The sequence below is a fragment of the Pleurodeles waltl genome, chromosome 4_2, assembly GCF_031143425.1.
Source record: "Pleurodeles waltl isolate 20211129_DDA chromosome 4_2, aPleWal1.hap1.20221129, whole genome shotgun sequence".
Taxonomy (NCBI): Eukaryota; Metazoa; Chordata; class Amphibia; order Caudata; family Salamandridae; genus Pleurodeles; species Pleurodeles waltl.
Genome location: NC_090443.1, coordinates 358,615,301 through 358,635,480, shown reverse-complemented (window position 1 = coordinate 358,635,480; position 20,180 = coordinate 358,615,301). Strand labels below are relative to the sequence as shown.

General features: G+C 44.3%; 1 protein-coding gene across 4 annotated transcripts in view; it reads left to right on the top strand.

Moving 5' to 3' along the window:
* Window positions 1-20,180, top strand: part of PTPRC (protein tyrosine phosphatase receptor type C) — a 536,505-nt gene that overhangs the window by 269,210 nt on the left and 247,115 nt on the right. For all 4 annotated transcript variants that reach the window (XM_069231438.1, XM_069231436.1, XM_069231437.1 and 1 more), the window contains one exon: window positions 16,395-16,529. In XM_069231438.1, coding sequence (XP_069087539.1) covers window positions 16,395-16,529 — 135 coding nt within the window. The remainder of the gene's footprint in view (window positions 1-16,394; window positions 16,530-20,180) is intronic.

Sequence of the window (20,180 nt, the reverse complement as noted above, 5' to 3'; positions counted from 1 at the left end):
CAGCACTGGGCCTAATATGACAAACAAAGGGGGTTTAAAGGACAATGACAAGGAGAGGCCTGCAGCAAGGGAGACAAAAAACAAGGATACGGAGGAGCAGCGTAGAGGGCCAGGTGGCCAACATGAATGAGCCTCCAGCAAAATGCACTAACCCCACGGGGGCGTGGGTGGGGGGGCATCCCAGGTGTCAGGAGTTGGGAAGCCAGTGAGCGAGTGTCCAAGACCATCACCAAAGGACCCTCCGGTAATGTCCAAAGAAACAGGCCTGGCGAATCTGATCCAGCTGGCAGTGAAGGAAAGGAAATGGAGGAAGAAGTTCATAGATATATTTTCCCTCCTGGAGGTGCGGCAGGCTGTATTAGACTTGACAGCGCATGATAAAAAGGACGAAGAGAGAAGGGGGAAGCACAGGCCCAGGGTCGAGAGGAGCATAGAAAATGTGCCTTCTGAACCTTAGCATGTGTTCTTATTGAAACATTTCCAGAGAGCGCAGCGGGGCTGTTCCTGCATGAGCAGAGGGTGCATGCAGCTCAGTTGAAATACCAAGGTGATGCCTGGCTGCAATTTGACAAAGGGTGCAGCGAAAAAATGCAAACCTGGCCCATCATAGGGTGGGACCAGCAAGATGTGGAAGGGTTCACAACCCACAATGTGGCAGCCAGGGAAGGGGTGGGCTCACGAGAACACAGTTTTCTCACCTTTGGGGGAAAAGGAAAACAGGAAGGGTTCTCACATGGCTACAAGGCGAAGAGTCAGACAGGGACCAAGCAAAATAGACTCTTATCAACCACCTGCTGGAATTTTGACAAAAATGAATACAAGTGGGGGCAAGCATGTAAATTCAAGCACAACTGCACCAACTGCAGAGGTAATCACCCAGCAGTCGAATGCAGGAGAGAAAAAGGGTCGGGGGAAGGGAAGGACAGCGGTAAGAAGAAGTAATAGGTCGGGGCGGAGCTGCAGGGGAGGGGGCTGCCTGGGTGCCCTGTGCCTTTACCCACCACCATCCAAGTACATTGACTTTTATATTTACTCAGCTGTAACCCAAAAAGACAGACGGGCAGTTACTGGCAGAAGGTTTCACAACTGGGTTTACCATCCTTTACAGTGGTCCACTTAGCTACAAGACGAAGAGTCAGACAGGGATCAAGCAAAATAGGCCCTGGTCAACCACCTGCTGGAAGTTTGACAAAAATGAATGCAAGTGGGGGCAAGCATGTAAATTCAAGCACAACTGCACCAACTGCAGAGGTAATCACCCAGTAGTCGAATGCAGGGGAGAAAAAGGGTTGGGGGAATGGAAGGACAGCGGTAACAAGAAGTAATAGGTCAGGGTCGGATCCTCAGGGGAGGGGGCTGCCCTGGGTGGCCCGTGCCTTTACCCACCCCCATCCAAGTACATAAACTTTTATATTTACTCAGCAGTTACCGAAGAGACAGATGGACAATTACTGGCAGAAGGTTTCACGACTGGGTTTACCATCCTTTACAGTGGTCCACTTAGACACCGCATGTGAAGAAATTTGAAATCAGTCAGGGTGAACCAGGACAAAGCCAGGGAAAAAGAGTTGGCGCTAGGAAGGGTGACAGGCCCATTTGTAACCCCTTCATTCGAGGACCTCGTAGTTTCCCCACTGGGGATGGTACCAAGTAAAGGGTTAGGAAAGTTCAGCTTAATTCATCACCTGTCTTACCCACCAGGAGAGTCGGTGAATGATTGACTGGACCCGGGCAGGTGCTTGGTTTCTCATGCCACAGTGGACAATTCAGTTGACCGAATCAATGCACAGGGTAAAGCGTTGCTACTGACAAAAACAGATATTGAGGTTGCTTTTTGGCTCCTACCGGTGCACCCTGATAGCTACCACTTGTTGGGGTTCCATCTGGATGACCAATTCTATTATGACAAATGCCTGCCCATGGGCTGTGCCATATCATGTGCATACTTTGAGGCTTTCAGCTCCTTCCTGGAATGGGCCCTGTTAGAGAGGTACCCTAGGAGGGGGTTCACGCATTACCTGGATGATTTTCTGTTCATAGGCAGGGCAGGTCGTGGGGACCTCCTACAAGGGTTCTAAAGGTTGGCTGTAGAGCTGGAGGTCCCTCAGGCACAGGACAAGATGACAGGACCGACCACATTCCTATCCTTCCTGGGCATAAAACTGTGCCTGAGTGTGCAGGCTTCCCCAGGACAAGGTACAAGAGTTGCATAGGGCAGTGCTTAATTTGTAAATAAAAAGATGCTGGTGCTCAAAGCGATCCTCTTAAACACGCGGCTGCTGCAATTAAATGTGCGAACACGGAATACTGAGGCAGCGTACTCCCGAAGCCATCTCGGACCTCGTCAATCCATTTAAAGCCAGTCCCTGCCCCTTCAGCTCGCACCTGCTGCTTTCTGCTTTCTCTCATTGCGACGCTTTTTCGTTTTTCTCTTCCTCTGTCTTTCCCAAACATGTCTTTTGCTCGCAGCAAATGCTTGAGATAGGAGACTAAGCACCAGCCCTCAAAATAAGTGCAGGTACTCAGCACCAAAAACAACAAGCACAAATTAAAGACTGGCGTAGGGACATCGCACAGTTGCTCACAAAAAAGAAAGCCTTGCTAGGAGAGGTACAGCTGATACTGGTCAGGTTAATTTTTCCGGGTAAGGTAATACCAGTGGGCAGACCGTTTGCAAGGCGGTTAGCATGATTATCTAGGGAATTAAAGAAGAAACACCACATGGTGCGCATTTCAGAAGGGGTCAGGATAGACCTGGAGCAGTGGCTGCACTTCCTAAGTAGCTTTAATGGGACACTTACATGGAGAGAACCATGGGTCTCTGCTAAACAGCTCAAGCGCTTTATGGACGTAGCAGGGGCCATGGATTTTGGGGCGGTTTCAGGTATAGCCTGGACGGCAGCCCGCTTGCCTGTGGCATGGCGACTAGCCAGGTTAACCAAGAACATAGCAGTACCGGAACTCTTCTCTATAGTTGTGGCCTTTACGATTTGGAGATACACACTTACAAATAGGCAGATTACCCAGTGGTCAGACAACCACGCAGTAGTCCAGGCGATCAATCTCGGGACAGCACGGTGCCCGCACGTGGTGCGACTGCTATGCCACCTCACTGGTAGTCAATTAAGAAACAATGTTGTGATGAGGTATAGGCACATTCCTGGTTGCGACAACGCCATGGCGGACGCTTTGTCCTGTTTCCAATGGGATAAATTCTAGGAACTGGCCCGCAAGCAGACCCGCATGTGACTTCCATACCTGGACAGCTGTGGGAACTGGTGGGACTTGTGGACCGGTCATGAGGATGCTGGTGGACAACGCGCTTGCCCCAAGGCAGCAGCAAGATACAGTAAGTACTAGGAGGTGTTTCACGAGGCGACCAGGCAAATGGGCATGACAAGGTCAGCACGCGGGAAGTGCAGACATTTTTACAGTGGGCATTCGCTGAGGGTAGAAGCAAAACATGGTCACAAGTCCATCTTAGTGCAGGGGCCTACTACACAAAATTGTCATCAGGATTGGATCCCACCAATTCATTTCACTGCAGGGCTGCCGTGAAAGGTTGGGGTAGGTTGCAGCCCATCTAGTAGGATCAGCACTTTCCAATTGAGTTTGCCTTATTGAGTCGGTTAATTGCTATCCTACCACAGGTAGGCAGGACAAGACATGAGTGCGGCCTCTTCAAGGCAGCCTTTACACTGGCCTTTTTTGGGGCTTACCAGGTCAGCAAAATCGTGGTCCCCTCCAAGTTGTCAGCAGGGGATCTTTGCTTGCAAGGCTGGAATGTGATCATGGGGGAAGGAGTCATGACCATCCATCTGCGCCGGTCAAAGGCTGACCAAGGGGGAAATGGAAATACTCACAGCTTTTCTGCCTGGATGAAGACACACTCTGCCTAGTGTGCAACATGCAGGAATACATCAGGACTAGCATCACCAAAGAATTACAGTTGTTTCGGCACGAGCACGGCTCCTGTCTCAGCTGCTTCCAATTCAATGCGGTTTTGAAGATGGCCACTGCAAAAGCCGGGCTACCGCCAGGGAGGTTCAGGACACACTCCTTCCGCATAAGCGCAGCTACAACAACGGTAGCAAATGGTCTCAGTGAGGATCGGATCAAGGGATTGGGTTGCTGGGCATCAGGGGCTTTTAGGGGGTACATCAGGCCAGTGGCCCCACTAGTTTAACCCCCCCCCAACTGTCTCTCTCCTTTTTCTTTTGTTCCACTACAGGACTCGCCGGAGACAAGCACAAAATATGGATTATGAGTCACTCATATATATCAAGGGCACAGCACTGGGCCGCGCAGAAGAAGTTTGAGGAGCTGGGGTTGAAAGACACCATTGTGTCATGGTTTGGTCAGCCTGGAATGCAATGGGCACAGCTCATCCCCACCGTGCACAGTGTGCTCCAACTGGAATGCAGGCCGGACGTTGTGATCATACACTTAGGGGGGAATGATTTAACCTGCCTTGGTAGGGACAATAGCATCAGGGCTCACAGTCATGGCCAGAATGTGTCGTCCAGCAGATTCTCTATGGTCCGAAGTGACAGGGAGACCAAGTTGGAGGGGGGCTTGAGACCACAGGGCAGTAGAAAGATCCAGGCGGAAACTCAATATTTCTATGTCCAAAGTGTGCAGGCCAACTTTTGGGGTTTCATTAGGCATGGGTTTATCAACCTGAAGACACCAGGGTTTTATGAGGGGGACGGCGTCCACTTGACGGGGCAGGGCATCAAAATGTTTCTGTTGAAAGTACTAGGCACTTTAGAGCAGATAGGTTTCCAATAGGACAATCAAGAAGAGGGTAGCTGCTTGCAGTTGAGTAACCACGGGGAGCGTGGCGGTAAGACATAGCTGGACGGGTAACACTGTAACATAAAAGGCAGGAGCTGCTCAGGGAGTGTCCCTGGGATGCCTTACGGCAGGGTCACATGGGTGCAGTGACAGGCCAACAAAGACAGTTAGCAGCAGGCAGACACGGCACTTACAGTCCAGGTAAGGCCAAGGAGCCACTCACTGCGATAGGTAACAAGAGAAGCCTAGCCACTGGAAAGCTGTCTAAAAGGCCCCTCATGAGAATAGGCTGTGCAAGAACATTGGTGAGCAGTGGCTTACAACAGCACAAGAACTGAAGGGGCAGAGACCTGACATGGCATTGAACTTTTCTAATATGAATGCATGTTTGCATTTGTGTCTTTGAATTTGTGAAGTTAATAAAAACTGCAGCTGTTTAAGATCCAAATTGAGTACCCCGTTCATTAAAGGAAACTGAGGGGGAGGGTATGGAGGTCATATGGGATGGCCTAGGAGGGAAGGGAGTCACTTGCCTGCTGGGTGAGGTTTTGCAATTTGGCACCCCTTGATCGCTCCATAAGGCAGCAGAGCTTTGTACCTAAGCCTTAATGTAGCATTGACCTGCAGAAGAACCTAACACGAAAGGTTGCTATAGGGAATAAACAAGATAGAAACATACATAGGAAACCTGCAAGAACACAAATCAAAGGTGGACAAGAAGATCTTGCTTCTGACCCACCCAATAGGTGAATCGAGTTAGGTTTTCCGGATGCTTACAATTGCAATGAAAAACACATACATTTGAGTGGAACTGTGTAGCATTATTCTGGTCATTCTGAAAATCTATCTGGATTTTCTGTTCCGTGGTTCAGCGAGTGCAGCGTGGAAACACACATGCCACATCACTGTCAATGCATGGTGTATGTACAATAGGACAGGCTGTGTGTTGAGTTCTATTTGTGAAGGCCCAGCTGCAACCACTACAAGTGGATAGAATAATAGAGTCAAAAAACCCTCTCATCCTCTTATTGCGTGAGCTAAGCCTAAAAAATTGATGATGTGAAAACTTTCTAAGAGTTACATGATTTTCTCCAAAATATAGAGGGCCATTGTATGACTGAGGAGGGCAAGATTGCATCTTGGTAAGGAAGGGATTTCACTTTGATTCTATTCAACTTCTTAAGACTTCTAATGGTACAAACAAAAGACAGATGCGTGAATGCTATTGTCTGACTTCGTGCTTGTGTACAGAAATATAAAGTTTAGGAAGTATATATGGACAATTATGGTTGAATTTGGGTGTTTGAGGAAGAGAGGCAAATAAGAGCTGGATTAGCCTAGAATCTACCCTCACATGAAACTATTTTGCTGAGATACTCCTCAAGTTTTTGAGGTCTTCTGCAGTAAAGCTGGTTGTAGACTTTGATAAAGAGGAAAGTAATATTTTGAACCAGTCATGATAGATGACCTGGTTGTTGACTAAGTACAAAACACAATTAGCAGGACTTCATGAGTACTGTCAGCACTATACCTATACTTTTCCCCAATCTGTTCATGTGGCAATAGTGTGCACAGTGTAGAATTCACAACTCAGAGTGGGCCTGGAGTTTTAGCATCAAAATGAAAGACTTCGACCATGATTGGGATGTACTGACAGTCTTAAACAGGATTCTTACCAGATCCAGGCGCCACTAGAGATATTTATTAGAGAAGTAGAATAGATTAAATTTATGATTGCTTAATACATGATCATTACCTGATTTTTGCCTGTCTGAATATTATCTAGATAGTAACAAAGAAGCCACTGATAGAGTTCCCACAGTTAGGGACAGCAGCCAAAGCAGTTTTTGAGGCACATGAGAGTTAACAGGATGAAGAATGTTCAAATGACAGGCGCAGAAAGATGCTACAGCACCAATTTATGCCTGTAGTGTACAGTTCCCAATGACTTTAAATTACCCATACTGTATTACCTTAATCATAATTTTTATCTTCTCCATTATGAGTTTCAAGCAACTGCTATTCATCTAGTCTTGGACCTCTTTTTTTTTTTTTTTTTTTAAATATCTTTTATTGATTTTCAACCAAGCATAAACACATCTCACTTCTACAATGTGAACTTTACCCCTACCTTTCCTCCCATTCCCACCCCCGCATCCAGCAAACAATTACATCCTTTCTGTTTTATAGAATGAATACTGTACAGTAAAACAATTTCTCTACGGTTATTATCTACTTTTCGTCATATATTAGAGGTTTCATCCGAGCTCAGGCCGGATATGTTTTGCGAGTCGTCCGACTCTGGGTCATCTGGGTGCTTAAGGCTATCCACAATAATGTCCCATTGGCTTGCCGTGTCCCTGGATCCCCTTCCCTGAGCAGCTTCTCGATGTAGAATATGCCCCTCCACTTCCGCCCATTTTAATAGCGTATTCAGCCATCTTTGTAATTGAGGTCCTTCAGCTGCTTTCCAGTGGCTTGTGATTTCTCTTCTAGCTAGAAGTAATGCTAAATCAATGAATTTGTTAGTTGTTTTTTTGGCAGATGGACGGGGAAAGTCCCCTAGTAATGCGGTCAGTGGGGAAAGCTGAAGTTTACGATCTGTGATCGTTTCAAATTTTTTGAATTCTTCCTCCCAGTAAGGTATTATCTGCTGGCAGTTCCAAAGCATGTGTTCTAGACCTGCCTCTGTCTCCGTGCATCTGGGGCAAACACCCCCACTAGAGGTATACATCTTTGAAATTCTGCGGGGGGTGAGGTAAGCTCTATGGTAGTTATAAATATTTATTAATTTGAAGCGAGCATTCCTTGTTGCAGGGTATATATGTGACATGATTCTGTCCCATCTTTGCACTTCTATTGGGATCCCCAACTCTGATTGCCATTTCAGTCTAAGATTATTTAGTGGGATGAATGTGTCTTTGTGTAGTGCCTTGTAAAGTACGGAAACCAGCCCCCTATCTTCCCCTCAAGAACAAATAACTCTGCAGCCCTCATGTATAGATGGTTCTTGTATTCTCATCTTCCAAGTTCTCTTGATAATCCTAGTTATCGCTGTAATGTGTTATGAATGCCCCGAAGGAATTTCAAAGTGCTCTTGTAGTTCTGCAAAGGTACTTAGCTGCCCATTATGATATAGGTCTCCCAGTGTGGTGATATTATACCTGGCTAGTTTCTTGAGACCAGTTAGGGCCTGTCCCCCTGTCAGTTTTAATAAGTCTGACACTGGTAGGTCGGGAGGCATAGGGGATGCTCGTGTGAGAGCGTCTAAGATTTCTCTCCCAAGTAAATTTAACCGCCTGCCATTCCGGGGGCAATGATATTTTTTTTCCCTCCCGGGGTCAGCAATACTCCCAATAGAGTATGGGGAAGTGTCTTAGAACTGTTTGGTAGTTCCTGGACCGTTGAGTCTTCATTTAGGAATCTTCCTAACCATTGCAGTTGGCCCGCCCAATAATAGGTTTCCATATCAGGAGCTGCCAGCCCTCCCTCCAGAGTGGGCCTCTTAAGAGTGTTCAGAGCTAATCTATGTCTACCTGTCCCCCATATAAAGCTAGACATGATGGAGTTAAGGTTATTAAATACTGATTTAGGTATGATAAGAGGTATAGGAGAGAAAAAATACAAAAATCTTGGGAGCACTATCATTTTAAATAGTGCTACTCTCCCCATAACCGCCAATGGGAGCGTCCCCCAAAACTGTATGTCGGTCTTCAGTTTCCTAATTGCTGTGTGTATGTTTCCCTCCAGTAGGTCTGTGGGTTTATGATAAATGTTAATGCCTAAGTAGCGAAATGTAGTGGGGGTCCAGAGGAGTCCTCTTGTATGAGTCATCGAATGGAAAAGTGGATGACTTCTGCCAGTTTATTTTGAGGCCTGAAGCTCCACCGAAGCTTTCCAGCATGGCTATAGCTCCGGGTAGTTCAGTGTTCCTGTCTCCAAGGAAGATTAGAATATTATCTGCATGTAGTGCGATGTGATGCCTCTGTGCTCCTACCTGGAGTCCTTCAAAGTACATCCCTGATCTAGCCATTCTAGCCAGCGGTTCCACTGCAATTGCGAAGAGTAAGGGTGATAAGGGGCAGCCTTGTCTGGTGACTCTACCAATTTGGTATGGGTCTGAGATTGTTCCACCCGTTAGGACACGCGCTGTAGGCTTTGTGTAGAGTTGTAGAGTAACTGCGTCCACTTCACGAATTCAAGTCCAAGACCTAGTTTCAGCAATACTTTTTCAAGGTAGTCCCATCGAAGGCTGTTGAAAGCCTTCTCTATATCTACTGAGATGATCGCTGCCTGTTGTAGGGTTGGAGACCACGATTGATTAATGGATACTAGTCTCCGTATGTTCTGTGCGGTGCTGCGCTGTGGGATGAATCCGGATTGATCTTTGTGTATCAGCTTTGTCATAAAGGGTAACAGTCTGGAAGCTAGTATTTTGCTAAGTATTTTATAATCGAGATTTAACATGAGGGCGATATGAGCGTACATCTCTCGTTGGTTTATCAGGTTTCAAAAGGGGAATCATAATTGCCTCATTAGTGGATTGAGGGAGGGCGCTCTTTTCTTTTGCCTCTGCGTACAGGTTACATAAATGTTGAGCTAGTTGTTCCAGAAACACACTGTAAAACTCCACTGGAAGTCCATCTGCTCCGGGTACCTTCCCCCTAGCCATATTTTGTACTGTGGCCCTAATTTCAGTTATCGAGATTGGTTCAGCTAGGGTTACCGCTTCTCCCTCTTCTAGGTGGGGGAGATCAAGGTCTTCTAAGGTCTCCACTTGAGTAGGGGTCAACATCTCTGGGGGAGGGGCATACAGTTGGGCATAGTAATTTGCAAATCTTTGGTTAATTGTCTTCTGTTCGTATAAATGGCCCCCATCTACGTCCTCTATTTCCATTATCACGGATTGCTGTCTCGGTGGAGCAGCCATCCACGCCAAAAGTGAGCTCGCTTTGTCCCCCTCTGCATGTTGTCTGTCTAGGTATTTCTTATAGTCGAACTTGCATAGTTTTTCCATGGATTCTGCCACTTTTTCCTTATCGGTTGTGATATCAGGGGCTACTTCAGGGTGATCTGGTCTCTGGCACTCTAAGCCTCTAAGGGTTTCTTCATATTTTAGGATATCTAGTTCCAATGATCTGCGTACCCCAATATTGTCTGCTATACATTTCCCTCTAACTACAGACTTAAAGGTCTCCCATTCTATCGCCCTAGTAGATGCTGTTCCTTTATTGAGGGTAAAAAAGTCCTCAATGGATCCGGACATAGAGCATTTGAATGCCTCATCTTCTAACATCTCCGCTCTGAGTCGCCAGGTCGGAATGCAAGCTTTTTCCCTCCTCCAGGTCAGTGAGATCAGTAACGGGTTATGGTCTGAGAGAGTACGACATAGGTATTCAGCAGTTCCCACTACGCTTAGTATCTCGGGGGAAGCTAGGATTGTGTCTAGGCGGACATGTAAGTCATGAACTGTAGAATAGAATGAATAGTCCTTAGCAGTAGAGTGGACATGTCTCCAACAGTCGCTAAATCCCCATTGACGTTGCCATTCAGTGAATAGTCTAGCTGTCTTAATGGTTGGTGATCTAGGTAGGGGTGGGTGAGATCTATCTAAGGTGGGGTCTGCTATGTGTAGGTGAGATCTATCTAAGGTGGGGTCTGCTATGCAGTTAAAGTCTCCTCCTATTAGAGTAGCTTGAGTGAAGTTAGAGCTGAGTTCTCTCGAAAGCTTAGTAAGGAAAGTTCCTTGTTCTTGGTTTGGAGCATATATCCCTCCTATTGTAATATCTCTGCCTGCCAGCCTCCCATTGATCAGGACATATCGACCTTCTTTATCTAGAATTCCTTGGGTTTTTTGGAATGGGACCCCAGGGCGTATCCAAATTAGTACTCCCCTAGTGAAGGCTCAATAGGTTGTCGCAAACACCTGGCCGCGCGAGCGTTTCTCTAAAGCCCTGACTTCTTGTTCCAGCAAGTGGGTTTCCTGCAGTATGGCTATGTGGACACCTCTCCTTTTGAGCTGATTGTAAATGTTATATCTTTTACCCATACTATTCAAGCCTCTAACATTCCATGTGGCAATCTTGTATTTCAGGGAGGAATCCATATTATGCAATCATAGAGAGTCATAGTCTGTACTTCTACCCATGTTAACCAGAAATTCCCTCTACTCCGTGTTTCTATACAGTAAAGAGTACTTAACATATTGGTGCTGGATGCCGACCCCTTACTTCTCATCAAACTACTTCCCCAATTCCCCCCCTCCCTTCCCCAGGATCGGCATTTAAAACTATCCCCGTCCAAACTATAAAATTTAGGTCTAACAACAGTTGGGTAAGGCAGTGTACCAGAAACCAAGAGCCTGTATCCAGGCTTGCCCACATTATTGCACAGTCCATTGTCACTTTATACCATTGCCCTTTACCATATTTAGTCGAGTGTTCCTTAGCACCTGGCATTAGGCCCTTTTCACAGTGCAGCAACTTGCAGAGATGAACCATCAGATATGTGTTGCACATATTACGGGCTCCCACACTTCCTGCTTAGTTCTCACAATGTTTTCACATATCCAACGAGGCATGGGTTAATTGTCTTCCGGTGGTCTTGATGTTTCGGAACAAGATGTTCACATAAGATCCTCCGATGACCTTGGAGTTACTTTTGGCATACTAACGGATGTGCTTTGGAAGGAGATTGATGTGTTACCCGAGTCGGAGTCATGATCCGAGAGTGATTCCGATGATCTGGCAATGGTCAAGTATCCTCCACTCAACAAAGCCACCCTGGTCACTGCTTCCTGCCTCTCTTTTGATGACTGGTGATCTAGAGGGGCCTACCCCGATCCGCGTCTGTGCACCCCAGTCCGTTGTTTTTTGGTCGTCCTCTAGGCTTTTTTCTGTGAAGTAGAAAGCGACTGCTTCAGCGACTCCAGCCAGTCCCATACCAGTTGGGGCGATGTAAAGAAATGAGTTCTGTCTTCATGTGCCACTCTCAACTTAGCTGGGTAAAGCATGGCGTATTGGATTCCCATGTCACGGAGTTGTTTTTTGGCATCTTTAAAGGAGGCTCTCTGCCTCTGTGTTTCCCTGGTAAAATCTGGGAAGAGCATTATCCGTTGATTGTCGAACATTATTTCCCCCTTGAGTCTCGCTTGCGTGAGGATGTAGTCTCTATCTTTGAAATGTAGTAATTTTGCGACTACAGGTCTTGGCCCCGTTCCCGGTGGGGGGAGGTCTAGTTGGTACTCTATGTGCTCTTTCAATGGCGAAAAAGGGGGACAGACCCTCCGGCGCAACTGTTTGTTTCACCCAGTTCTCAAGAAATTACTCCATGCAGTCTGCTCCGTGCTCTGATTTTTCAGGGAGACCCACTATGCGGATATTGCTTCTCCGGGTGCGGTTTTCCGCATCTTCGGCTCTGTTTACCAATAGTCACACTCGGGAGGTAAGTTCGTTCAGGTCAGTTGTGAGGACTTTATGACCCGGGGTCAGCTGTTCCAGTGTTCTCTCATTCAAGCTCACTCTGTCTGTTAACTTTCTATGGTTGCCTCTTAGTAGTGAGAGGTCCACCGTCAGAGAGTCTAATTATTGGTCAAGGGCCTCACGGGAGTCTTGGATTGCAAGTAGTATTGTGTCCAGCGTGGTTTCTGTGGAGGGTGAGTCAGTGTTCGCCCCCCCCAATGTGTGTTCGCGACGGGGGGTTAACCGTGTTTGCGTCGTCTTGTTCCGGTCCTTCCCGTCTCTTGGATTTACCCATTTTGCGATACTTGGTAGATTAATTGTTATTAGTAAGGATTTTATGTATCAGAGCTCTGGGTCTGTTGGCAGTTCTGACTCTAACCTTTTGAAGTGAGAACTTCCAGTTGGTAGTAGCTTAAGGATCACGTTTCTTATTAGTTAGTTGGTATGATCCCTCCTCATGTGCAGATTCGTTCTGTTTGTTCCATTTAGCCCTCCAAGTATTGGACATAGGCTACTGTTCTGGTAAGTTTGCCTCTCTGCCCGGGTGATTATATCCTGTGGTCTTTGCTGCTCCCCAGTACTCCAGATCTGTAGGAGATAGCGGCGCTGTGGTGTTCACAGACCCCTTAGGTCTCTCAGAGTCGTGAAGACCTGTTCCCCGTTTCAATCTGTGTCCCGCCCCACCATCGGTATTCTTGGTGTATTGATTTTTCCTTCTTTCCTGTTTCTTGCACAGAGGTAGGGGGGGAGTGAAGGGGTATGTACTTGTTGGGGCTTCCGGGTCCTGTCCGGTGCAGCTCTATTCGGACAGTATCTCATGCTGGGACCTCTATTCCATTCTATCGTGGACTCACGGCCGCCATCTTGTTCTTCCGGTCCAAGATTGACTTTTCGATTTTGGTCTTATTTTTACGGGCCATCGGCGTGATCGGTGCTCTGGATGTTCCGATTTGCTGAGCGGCGTTCAGGTAGGTGATTAAAAGCTGTTTTCATGCAGGATATTTCCGGGCCCGGTGGTCGCTGCCCGGAGCTCTGCGCTACGCGTGCGGCTCCATCGGCTGCTGGCCACGCCCCCCCCTCTAGTCTTGGATCTTCACCATACACTGTTGGAAGTTTACAGTTGTAATACAAGTTTCTGGAAGAACATACTCCTTTACAAGAATTAAGGGTATTAAAAACGGCCCAGAAGGGAAAATTTCCCAGTGGACTCCACTATCTTCCTTAAATATCCCAAAATTGACATCAGTATTAATTCAGTGCCACTGTGAAGAGAAAAATAGCTTCAACTCATCAAGACAACTAGATGATTCTGCATAGTCACATAATGATTGTAACTGGAAGTGGCTCTTAAGGGGAAAACTTTTTCAGGATTGGCAGACAAGTCTCTCTCTGAGGTTGTGAAAAAATGATAAACCTAGTTATAAAGGGCAATAGATAGAAATGAAATTTCAGGTAATGACATGAAAAATAGCCTCTGTCTGCCATCAAACAGCAGCCACCACAGATAAGTTGAGATATTAGGACTGGGAAGAACTGTGTCTGGGAAGAACAACTCATTAAGACATTTAATGATTTTATGTTGCTTGTTCAAGGCATCTGAGTGCCATGTTTTGCATTATCTTTCCTACATCTGTCGAAGAGAGATGATTCTGAGTGCAGTCATTGTGGTTGTACATTTTTGGGATTCTGGGGGCTGTATAATAGATAGGATGCACTGTCCTTATTTGTTCTGCAGTGCACCTTTAATTAGGTCCCCTGGATGCAAACAGGGACATTGACTACACCTGTCTTGAGGGAGATGTTTGGGGGGTAGGAGTCCATGGGGCTCTCTTAGCTCCTCTAGAGGAGCATCCTTAGTGGGCACACTGACTGTGCATCACCTCTGTGTGGCACTCATTCAAATTGTCTCCTGATGTGATGACCTCTTTGCCTCTGCATCGGCATCCGCATCCATAAAACAGCACAGGCAAAGTGTTTCCCTCAGTTGCAAAAGGACATGCCCCTTTGCAAATGATGGAAGGTCCCTTTAGGATAGCACCAGTCCTATATGTGCTCCAGCCCTGCGGAAATATCTATATCATAATATGGGTCACACGAGCATCTGAAGCCCACTCTGTAATACCAAAGAGCCCTTGGGGTGCAGAAGTCACTCCTGGGGGCCTTTATGCAATAAAGGCCCAGTAAGGAAAGAAATAGACAGAGAACCATAGACACAAGGCACTTAACAAAGCGTAGCAATGTGAAGCCAAAAAACTATGTGCAATGAGTAGGGCTAATTAACGGCCCAGAAGAGACTTGCCTGCTGTCTCCTTCTTTTTTAAACTTCACAGTCATTTCCACTTATTGCTTGTTAATTTATACATTTTGAAGCAGTTGTCAGTTTATAAAGTGTAGGTGTAAAATTATTAAAACCCTACCTATTTTCACCGGAGCTGGATCGCAAAGCATTTTTGACTGCTGCTATTTCATGTCAAAGGTGCAAGATAAAGGCAGTGCCTGGTCAAAACACCTTGTATGAATGAAAACGTATGAAAACAGGATTCTGGAGGTGATAATGTGTGACAAGGACATTTGTGCACATTTGTTGTGTGGCATTTTATTGTTGTGATGATATGTTCTGTTGTTTCTTTGTGCTGTTGTGTTTTTGTGCTGTTTTATTGCAATGCAGTTTTTTGTGTTTTACTGTGGTTATCTTGTGGCATTCTGTTTTGACTGTTTTGTTGTGATATGCCATGTTATTTTTTAATTGTGTTTTATGTTGCTGTGTGCATGCTATTATGTTGTGTTTTGTTCTTACTTTAGATATGACAACAAATGTTGCCACATTTCCAGCCAAAAGAAACTCAGGCCTTGAAAGTTCCTGTGACAATGTGGTCTAACGTGGTAAAATAGCATCGCTCCAGCTCCTCAACATCGAGCTTTCGAGTGTTCACTTTATGTGATACAACCCAAGGGATTAGATTTATAAACATTTTGCACTGGGTTAGCGTCACACAATTACACAAACCAGTAAAAAATGTTTTTTCCTAAATTACTTTCCAGTGCAAAACTTGTTTTGCTCTGTAAAGAACCCTAAACGTAATGCAACGCAGAGCAAAACACTACTTTGCATTATATAGCACCAAGAGGACGTTACATGGGTGGTACATGGGCGTTCCCAAGCAACCACCCATGCCTTTTGACCCAAAACCCCATCTACTAACAATAGTAGACAGGGTTTTGTGCGAAAAGTTAACGATATTTGAAAAGAGGCATTAAAGAAGAAATGTTTCTATTTCTCCTTTTTTTCCGACTTTGCATGCATGCTGAACTGTGCAGCATACATACAAAGCAGGAAAAGTTTTAAATGAAATCTAAGTATAGTATTTTGTACTGGAAGGCTGTCCTTCCAGTACTCAACCCATGATAGACTCACACACACTCACCCTTGCACTATGGCACAAAGGTGTGGGTGGTGCACAAAACTGAAAATCTGTTCTGGGAGAGGGGAGGAGAGATCCATTTCTCTGTAGATATGGCACTTTTGTGTTCAATCCCTGTCACGCAACACAGTACAGCATTTTTGGCAGCTGTGCTGCGTTGGGTGACAGTTTTGTAAATCTGGGCCATAGAGCCCAACAATGAGTTTGACAGACGGGAACACCCGTCCGCCAAACTCCCAACCGGCCTAATTAAGACTTTCCCGCTCTGCCGGTCAGCCTGGTGGAAAGTGGCGGCAGCACTGTCACCGGCTCGTAATCGAGCCAGGGGCAGTGCTGCCACCCACAGGGGACACCAGCACTCTCGTAATGCACACTGTCTACACAGCAGACAGTGCGCATTATGAGGGTGCTGGGCAGGGAGGCCCCTGCACTGCCCATGCCACTACATTTGTGAAGTGCTCTTTGTCTGCATTTACATGGGCATTCCTAGGACAAGTTGTTTATAAATTTATACTATAGTTATGCTAACATATATTTTAGGTAAAAATACGTCTTACACATCTATTTGGCGTGATAGTTTTGAATACAGATCAATCTATGCTATAGTTATCCTAACATATTTTTTATATAAAATTACGTCTTACTCATCTGTTTAGTGTGATCGTTTTGAATGCAGAACAGTTGTATAATGTTTTTTATTGATAATCAATAACAGTGCCTGATGACGTCATGGGCCTCCGGTGCATACCAAGAGCTTCTGATGATCAAATGATTGCATTTGAATGGAGCTACCCAAAAAACTCATCCAGAGGAATTGATGGCTATATTGTTGAGTGTCGAGACAAAAAAGGTATGCTTTGCATCATTGTTTTCTAAAATTATTAATGACTTTCCTGTATTGCCAACATTTCAAAATGTGAAAATGGCCTGAGAAGAGAGTGCAGTTAGTTCATTTATTGAAGCACTGGTTCAAAGTAAGAGTAAATGTATTTAGCTTCAGTAATCATGATTGTTCCTGGTCACTGGTTCTTATCAAACAAACAGAACATGTCTCATTCATATTATTTAGATCTGAAGATCAGATGAGAGGGTTATGCACTGTTATTGGTAATTATCACTTAAATAGTAGTTAACTTGCTTACATCAAAGGGAACGTTTCTTAACTATGCAAAGCTGGCACCTTACAAACCCAGTATTTAGACTTTCGTAAAGTTTAACTGTGGACCGTGAATGCCAAGTCACACGTAAAAAAGCACTGGTTGTTTCTCATTTTTATGTCGTCAGGGACTTCATACTGTAGTGAAGCTCTTCTGATTTGCAAATTGGCTGTCACCAATGGTGTGCACTGTCACACTGTATAGAAATGTTTGAAATACTTGAGAGTTTCTAACAAATTTAAGATTACTTAGTAAGGCATACTATGTAAAACCTGTTGGCATGATAATTGGAATTAAAAAAATGGGTTGAATAAAGTTGCAACCATTTTCAGGCTTTTTTTGTGAGTGTTAAGCAAAAGTCAAATGTCTTGCAACTAACACTAAGAACCAGATTCATTAAGGGCTTGCATTTCCCTTACATAATGCGAGGTGACACAAAGGGCAGCGCAGGCCATTAATGGACAAGTACCATGCCACGCAAACCCACCTTGCATTCTGCAGCACATGTAGAAAGAGGAAAGGCCTCAGAGTACTGTTTGTAGACTTGTGGTACGTTTGATATTGAGAGAATTGAGGGTATACTGAATGGTATGACTTTGTCGATCTCTGCAGATTCTGGAAATGTTTGCCTCAGAGAAATATGAGAAAAACATATGATTTTATCGAAGGCTTTAAGTTTGCAAGACATTTTGGGATAGCAAAATGTAGTGGTATCCACACTAGCCATACCACCCTTAACTCCACTGGCTGTCTAGATTGGTTCTGGGCATCGCATGCTTTTGGGCAACCAAAAACCTTAGATATCCCTGTGAACCGAAGAAGCTGGTAGATGTAATGTTAACTAACTTTTGTAGATCAGCCATCAGGCCAAAAATACATATAAAAACACTGACATGTTTCTACTTTGTCCTACTGATTTTCATTAGTTCGTAATGTTAACAATACCTTTCTTTGGGAATCCAAGAGCTCTGAACTTGAATGGCTCCTTGCTGGATTAAAATTTTTGTCTACATTTTGAAACATTCTGAATTCACCCATCGGTTTCACCTCTGTTTCCAATACAAATGTCAAGTAGGTAGGAACCACAAAAATAAAGAAATTGACTGCCACTTAGAAAACTACAAAAACTAAGGTATAATAGAAGCCTGTTTTACCCCTCTGTCTGTTCCTGAATTCTGTGAAGCGGGTGATGTTAGCACAGAAAACCTTTTGTTGATGCCATTCTTAGAAGAAAACACATACTTTTCTTCAACATTTAAACATTAAAAAAGCTACATTTTGGCTACTTTCTCGCTTTTCTCAGTATTTAAGAGATTAAAAGAGGCACACAATGAATTAAAAGAAGAATACAGCTGTGGGTGACTTTCCTGTTGAGTACAAACAACTTTACCCCTGTGTTAATAATGTAATATGTTTGATTTTCCATGCAAGACAAAATCATTATTTGTTAGTAAATAACCTTTTCAAAAGCCTAGGTTAATGTGTATATTGTTTTAAAGAACATTCCTATTTTGAATATGTTGGGGTCACTTTCATATCAATGTGTCAAAATGGCGAAATAATATGAATGTGCCTCTTAATGTAGCATAATTTACGTTTCCTTGCTGCTTAATATAGCCAACCCTCCCGCATATAGTTTGTCCTCCGTTGCTACATACTTCCAGTCATCCTGAGTGTTAATCAGTCAATCAATAAATAGCTTTATTCAATTCATAAGAAAGACCATAAAGGCGTATGTGCAAAAAATGTTAAAATTGTTAAAATGACAGTATAAAATCATAAGTAGAAGAAAGAGCTAATTCATAGCTCAAAATCTTCAAATGCTTCAGACATTTTCTATAATAGACTGAATCATTAACATAGGATTCTCATGACATACCTGTACATCTTCCATTTTGCACAAATACAAAAAAGCTGAGGTATGACCACTAAAGTTTTTGTTTAACAATATTATTTTTTTAAAAGTTTCCCTGGATATATGTAAAATCTACAAAAAAAGTGCAAAGTGCAGGGTTGATTGTTTTGCCCTCCCATCACATGGACAAATCAGCCATTTACACCGTACTGAGGAATGCTATCATGTGATGGACTAGACCCAACCTAAAGCATGTCAGAATATAACTATGCCTTTCATTACGTGTCAAAGAGATGTACTGTGCAATACCATCATCGTGTGTAAATAACATATAAAACTGGACTGTACATTTCTTTGTTTCTTGTATTTTCCTCTATTCTCTTTACAATCCAAGAATAGGCATTTTACTTCCCTTCCTTCAATGGACCTAATAGACTTGGGTTTTCAAAACCAGACCCAAGATTAATAATATCTGTAAGCCATCCATGGAATTGTTTGTGCATGTTTTAGATTGAGACAGTCCTCGACAATTTCGTTTGTGGGCAAAATTTCTGGCTTGGACCAAATCGCATTCCAGAGGAGCATTGGCCTTACATGGATATTGTCTTCCAGATATGGTATGTCCAGCCTGTCGAAAGAGACTGTGGAATAGCTAATAAGCTTTTCAAGAAGATATTTGTTTGCATTTGTAAAACACCAATATCACAGGTACCCCATATACCTGCTTCATATATAGTTGGAGGGAGGAATTTGCTTTCATAGATTGTCAGCATTTGCTTTAGTGGCTTATTGCCTAACTTTTTTGCAAATCTAAACACTGCCTCATTTAGGCTAATAAGCTGTGAATTTCTAACATACTTCAAATGCCCCTAGCTACTGGCTGCAGCAAATGGGAAAGCCAGATGCAAAAACATATCCACTCTCTTTATATGTTTCCCATTTGTTGTATGGGGTTACATCTTGGGTTTCCCTTGCCCACAAATCATGGGAAACGATTTTTTAAAGTTTATTCTCATATCCATTTTCTTACATGTAAACAGTAAATAGATTGGTCAAGCTCTGTAGACCCTTTTCACTTCTGGATCAGAGCACTGCATCCTCTGCATATAATAAGATTGGAATCTGCCTCCTTCCGATTCTAGGTGTAACTGAATGTCTGATCTGCAATATTTTGTTGATCCCATTGAAATATAGTGAAAAAATGAATGGGGCCAGCACACACCCCTGCCTCACCCCTCTATTCACTCCCCATAGAGTCCATATTGGGCTCTGGCTGTTGCCCTTTCATATTACCTAGCCAGTATAGAGATTATCTCTGCCAGAGATTTAATATTTTCCCATAAATTAACATGATTAACACGATCAAAAGCATTGCTTAGATCCATAGAGCAAAGGTGCAAATGTCCCGGCTTCACTATAGTATATTCACCAAAAAGCAGGATCAAGCTGATACATTGTTCCACAGTACCCATACCCCTCCTGAACCCAT